The sequence below is a fragment of the Neodiprion lecontei genome, chromosome 4, assembly GCF_021901455.1.
Source record: "Neodiprion lecontei isolate iyNeoLeco1 chromosome 4, iyNeoLeco1.1, whole genome shotgun sequence".
Lineage (NCBI taxonomy): Eukaryota > Metazoa > Arthropoda > Insecta > Hymenoptera > Diprionidae > Neodiprion > Neodiprion lecontei.
Window position 1 is genome coordinate 39,271,179 of NC_060263.1, and position 5,771 is coordinate 39,276,949.

The 5,771-nt window shown below is 42.6% G+C and overlaps 1 protein-coding gene across 1 annotated transcript; it reads left to right on the forward strand.

Moving 5' to 3' along the window:
- Positions 1–277: 277 nt before the first annotated feature.
- On the forward strand, positions 278–5,349 carry LOC124294163. The gene is made up of 5 exons (XM_046738351.1): positions 278–1,381; positions 2,074–2,848; positions 4,266–4,453; positions 4,807–5,012; positions 5,245–5,349. Exons 1-4 carry the CDS (start codon positions 386–388, stop codon positions 4,870–4,872), a joined length of 2,025 nt encoding a protein of 674 aa, XP_046594307.1. The 5' UTR covers positions 278–385; the 3' UTR covers positions 4,873–5,012; positions 5,245–5,349.
- Positions 5,350–5,771: the final 422 nt, after the last annotated feature.

Here is a 5,771-nt window from a genome sequence, read left to right on the forward strand (position 1 = left end):
CTGCACATTGCAGTGCAACCTATTAAGTTAGGCAATTAAACTTCCAGGTGGTGTTGAAAATATTATACTATCTTCCACGAAGCTGGAAACTTCTAGGATTAACAATCGCTTAGCTAGATAAAATCATTTGTGTCAAATTAACTCAAACCGCTATAAGTGGCACGTGACCCTGCCAAACCGCCGCCGGGGGGGGGGGGTCGCTCGTCATATTTTCTTAATTCCGTAACTATGGCAACGAATTTGTATACATCATGGCGACGGTAGTGCCGCGTCGATTCCAGAGGCAGAAGGTGTATTAGAACGAGGATCGTTTGACAGTTAAAAATTAGGCAAAATTGAAAAGTTCATTGCAGTGTATAAAAAGCGTAATATAAATATAAGTAAAATGATGCGATCGAAGGCCACGGCAGCCTTGATGAAACTCAAGGAAATCGACAGAAAGTACAAAATGAAGTGCAGCGAGGATCGCGTGAAACGGCAATCCAGCTTGAGCGATATAAGCGCAGTCGACAGCGCGGACGAATTATCGAAACCCGCGGGTGAATCTGGTTCCGGCGATGCGATTGTGAGGCCTAAATTAGACGTGAGAATGCCCGAAGCTTACTTGGAGCGAAGCGAAGGACGTCGAGGGCAGGAAGCCTCGGAACCTACGGCCGAGTTGGTGACGATTTTCGACTGTAAGTCGGGGAAAAAGAGCCCGCGCCAAGAATCGGCGAATTATCAAAGAGACGGTCCGGCGGCCGGTGGAGCCGAAAACCAGGAGGCAAGAAAACGATCCGAAACTCCGTCCCTGCAGGTCGAATCCGAGCGAGAAGCCGCGGGCAAGTTGACGACGGAAACGGAAACCTCGGTTAGCGAAGAAGTCCCGGAAGTCGTTCGGTCGATCGCGCCATTTTCACGTCCGGTCTCTGACCACCCAGACGTCCCTTCTCTCGGCGAAGAAATAACTATGAAAAGCGTCGAGTCGATAATTGATGGGGAAGAAAGGCGAGCCAGCACCTTGGACGCCGATTCACCGACCTTGATGGCATCCGCCGGCTATTCTGACGACTTTGTTAGAAGTACGCCCTCTGCTGAGACTCTCAGTATCGTGGAGGAGGATCTGCAGGCGCAAGAACCGGAAGACTCATATTCGCCTTCGGGCTCTTATCGGCCGCAACGGTCATCGCCTACATCGATGCAGTTGGAAACTAAAAAGCTCACCCAACTCGTAGCGCCGAAGGTGATTCGCGTCCTGAGCAAATGCGACGCCGGTTTGGATCCTGGCCTCAGCAATTATGTAAAAGCATCGACGAACGGAAACACCGCAAGCCCCGTTTGTCTTCTCAGGTCTTCGCAGCCTTCGACTGATCGCAGCGATGAGATTCGCCGGATGAACCGGGTAAAAATTATTTCCGCGATGTTGATAATTTGTAACGAATATCGTGTTTTCTTTCTTTTTTTTTTCCTTGTAGATTTTTCGCAGAAAACGATCAAGTATTACGTTTGATCTTACATTCATCTACAATTATCTAAAACAGAATGGAAAAATTTTCGGATACTTTGTAAAACTCCATGAAATTTCGTAGAAGAGTGTAACGATCTTCTACGAAAAATTATGACGGTCCACAATTTTTTAAGACAAAAGTATAGTAAATCGACTAAACATAAAATTCAGTGAATTCTTAAAGAATTTTAAGAATCTATACGACAATCTATCATTGAATAGAAAACAGCTTTAGTTTCACGTAGATAATTGTAGAAAACTGTGAGTTTTTACAATTCGTGTAGAAGAAATTTAAGAACTGGAAATGGAGACGGGAATTGTTTTTTTTTTTTTTCATTTAAGAATTTCGCAGACACATATCAATTCTTATAGAAATGATTCTCTCTATAAGATTATGAATACGTACCTACAAGGAATGTAAAGACTCAAGAAAGAACAACGCAGTGCATATAGTTACAGTAAGAATTTTGAGATATTCTTCGATAAATTACGGCCATCTGAAAGATTGCTGTACAAGGCAAGATCGTAAAAAAGCAAAATGTTCAACGAAAAACTTTTTAGAGGATAACAGAAATTTTTTTCACCAGGTGAAACGAAGGCCTGCAGTTTCTTCCAGGGATTCCTCCGGACTTTCGTCGAAAGAAGATCCTGAAACCGGGAGCAGAAAAGACGTAGAAATTATTACTAAACAGGATGAAACGTTGGCGGAAAATCGTCGTATAGTTTTCCTCATGGAAGGTAAAAATCCGCAGTCTACCAACCCCACCGAGATGCTTCAGAGACACGAAAGGGTTCTGGAAAAAGCGGAGTCTAAGAGCGTGAGAAACCGGGCGAGGATCGAAACTCCAGTTTCACTGGTCGGAGAACTCGATCTGCAGACTCGCTCCAAGGATTGGGAAAAAGAGAAGAGCGCTGCTTCTGCGGCCGTACAGCAACCTGAACGGGTTCCATCGTCCGAAGAAGCTTCCGCAGGCGGTGTTCGGCTTGCGACCGGCGTTGAAAAGCACCGGTCGAAAAAAGTCAAAACGGAGGAGCGCCATCGGGCGGGCAAAAGTCGAACCAGAGAGAACCGGAAGCTCCGCCATCGCCGGTCCGCAGGCGTAGAAGAAGAAACAGATGCGAAACGGGTAGCTGGGGACGTGGAGAGGCTCAGAAGACGGTTAAAGGAGCTTCTTCTCGAACAGGAACGAGATCAGCTTAGACCTCGCGTACGCAGATACCTGCAGCAAATTATTGACGAGGATGACGGATTCGGGGACTGCGACGCAGCCTCGTCGTCTTCTGGAGTGCGACGAAACCGGAGTCTACGCTCCTTCTTCAAGCCGCTCGACCTCCCGAACGTCGCTGCCTTTAAACGACCCGGTAAACTGGTGCCTCCACTGGAGTATATAGTTTACCGTTAGCCTCGCCGTGGTCCGAACCTGCTACTGCCTGCAGCCTCGCCGCCTCTGATCGCATGTTGCTCCAGGGCCTCGGCTTCGGCCTGGCGACGTTTGTTGTATTTTTAACGAGAAAAAAAAGTCGGAGAGAAAAAGATTTAACAAAAAAAAAAAAAAAAATACGACCAACCGACAACAAAATATTGAATCGAACAAAAACGAATCCTCGGAAAACTTTTCGTCGGCGTGAAATTTCGAGTTATTTTTAATTGTTGTGTATACGTCAGGTATAATTTGCTCATGCTGATATTAAACCTGAACCCGCATCGTCGTGTGATAATTATTATTCGAGTACTAATTCGTTACGTATAAATATATATATATGTACAGGGAATTAACTGATTTAGATCGTATTATCGGGTTCTGTTCTTTCTGAAAAAAAAATTCTGATCCACGTTTTGTTGAACTCTCACTAAACATTTATCACTTTTCTTTTTTTCCTCTTGCTCTGAAAACGCCTGCGAGCTATAAGCACGATCATATATACTTACGTCGATAGGATGAACTACGAGCTGTACGAGAAACGGATTCTGGCAATCCAGTACTAAAATTAACCACGCACCGACCGTTCATTCGCTAATCACTCAGTTTACGTATTCCTATTTATTTTTCTTACGAACTTATATATACATGCGCGTATAGTAATATAGGTATGTGTCCATATACTCTGCCGCGAAGAAAGTTTATTCAGTCGATTTGGACATGCAATTTGTGCATCGTATAGGTATGTGTATGCAACGCGTAAGAGAATAAAATACACGAAGATGTGTACAGATATAGAGTTCTGAGAACATAGGGAAAAAAAAACTGTTTTCATCGTGTGCTCCGTGCAATATTTGTAATCTCTGTTTCACGAAACATTTTTATATAAAATACGTGCAGAAGTTATTCAAATCAAATAATCCTCAAACATTAAAATATTATGGTTATTAATTCATGCTCTTGGGAATAGGTTCCCACTTTCCTCGTTCTTATGAGGTCAACGATCCGATCCCTCTTTTTGTCTAATTGTCAAGGATTGAACAAGTTCCCAAAAACGGTTGCTTTCCTAGATATGCAGTTATAATTATTGACTTCGCTCGGATTGTGCGGTAACAGATTATATATACGTAACGAGTCAAAAATCCGGTTCCCGGCTATTTTTATTCACTGTTTTACGACTTCTAAACTGAACTTTAGTTTCCTTCATTCGCTAACAAATCACGATTTCTTTCTGTCGGAAAGAGGGCGTGGTTCGGTGATAAAATAAATAAATAAACAAGTAAATGAAAACTAAGTAACGAAGAGAAGATAAAAATACAAATATTCAATCAAACATTTGATTCGTATTTTCGATCCAGATTTCGAAGACGACAAGACCGCCAACCTGGACTGCGAGAGCCGTTTACATTTGCGAATGATTCACGAACGTGTCCTTGGAATACGACATTGGCTGAAACAGCAGTTCGTCCTTTACAGAGACTACAGCAATTTAGCATCGACTATTAACGCAACGTACATCCCAGTCACTTTGAAAGAAACGAAAAAGGTGGGGAGACATCCACGTACAGTAATAATCATTAATGCGTTAATCTTACGGCTAACTTGTTTTCGGTCCGAAACAAAATGCGAGTTCGATTCTATACGAATTTTGTGACAATGACCGGCGATGCAGCCGATGTGAGAGATTGGGTGTCATTGTCACGGAATTAGTATAGAAACGAACTCGCATCTTGTTTCGGACCGCAAACAAGTTAGCCGAAAGGTGACGGCGTTAATGAACATTACTGTACGTATATCTCGATATCGCGGCATCGAATCTAACCATACTGTACTGCTCTTTTTTTCTTCAAATTGATAATCGGCACACGTGAATAATAAATTCTGTTTTCTACTTTGCAGATGATTCGTGAAACGCAACGTTTCCGTGATATTATTATTCGAGAGAGGCGATGTCACGTGACATGATCATTAAATAATTATGATGTATGTACATACATTATATACTGTCGTTCAACTTCGGATCTGGACATAATTAAGGCAAGAAGAAGCAAAGGGAGAACATTTAATTATCAACGGCTTCGAACCTTTGTTATATATATATGTAGGTATGTATTTTGAATCGCAACCTATAATTGTTTTCCATACAGATATATGGAGTTAAATTATTTAGCATACCATACATGGTTTAAATACGGTGTACAAGACTTCGCGTATAAAATAATAGATATAACAATAATCATAACAACATACCAACAATGAAATCGGTCGAAAGTTTCCGGCGGCATAAACAACAATCAACCTTCTCCTAATTTATCCCTCTCTTAATAAATCTCACAGGTTAATTAATTACTCCTCATAAACCAAAGTTTGCGTTAATCACGCAGCTTGACAACGTCTTTTCGATGAAGAATTCTTCCGGTTCATGGTACGAGGCGTCGACGAAGTTAAACCAGCCCGTGTTTTTCACGACTCTTCATTTCGCGCCACGCGTCACGTCTACGTCACGGTGCTTGGTTAATTGTCTGTGATCCCGATAACGACAACAATTCAATCTGGCAATAAAAGAGTCGAAAAGCAAGATGACTAAAGAAAATTGAAGAAAATAAGAAAAAATAAAAAAAACAAACGCCGATGGCAAAAGGTTGAGATAAAAAGAAAAAGAAAAAATTGAAATAAAAAATACCCAAGTCTGCGTGAACTTTGGTGAACCTAAGTTCACAGCGCGAGAAGCCGCTCCGCACCAGGTGACTTGCGAATGGCGAGTAGCGGCGAATAGCGGCGAATAGCTCGGTTGAGAAACGTTCCTCGGAACGGCGAAGAGAGTCGATCCAAGAGACCGTGGAGCAGGCGGACCTAAGGGGAGG

Excerpts from the sequence above, each read along its gene's own strand:
- LOC124294163 (XM_046738351.1), top strand. The coding sequence starts at position 386 with ATGATGCGATCGAAGGCCACGGCAGCCTTGATGAAACTCAAGGAAATC. Across the intron at positions 1,382-2,073 it reads AGATTCGCCGGATGAACCGG|GTGAAACGAAGGCCTGCAGT; the intron begins GTAAAAATTATT and ends TTTTTTCACCAG. Across the intron at positions 2,849-4,265 it reads CGCTGCCTTTAAACGACCCG|ATTTCGAAGACGACAAGACC; the intron begins GTAAACTGGTGC and ends TTTTCGATCCAG.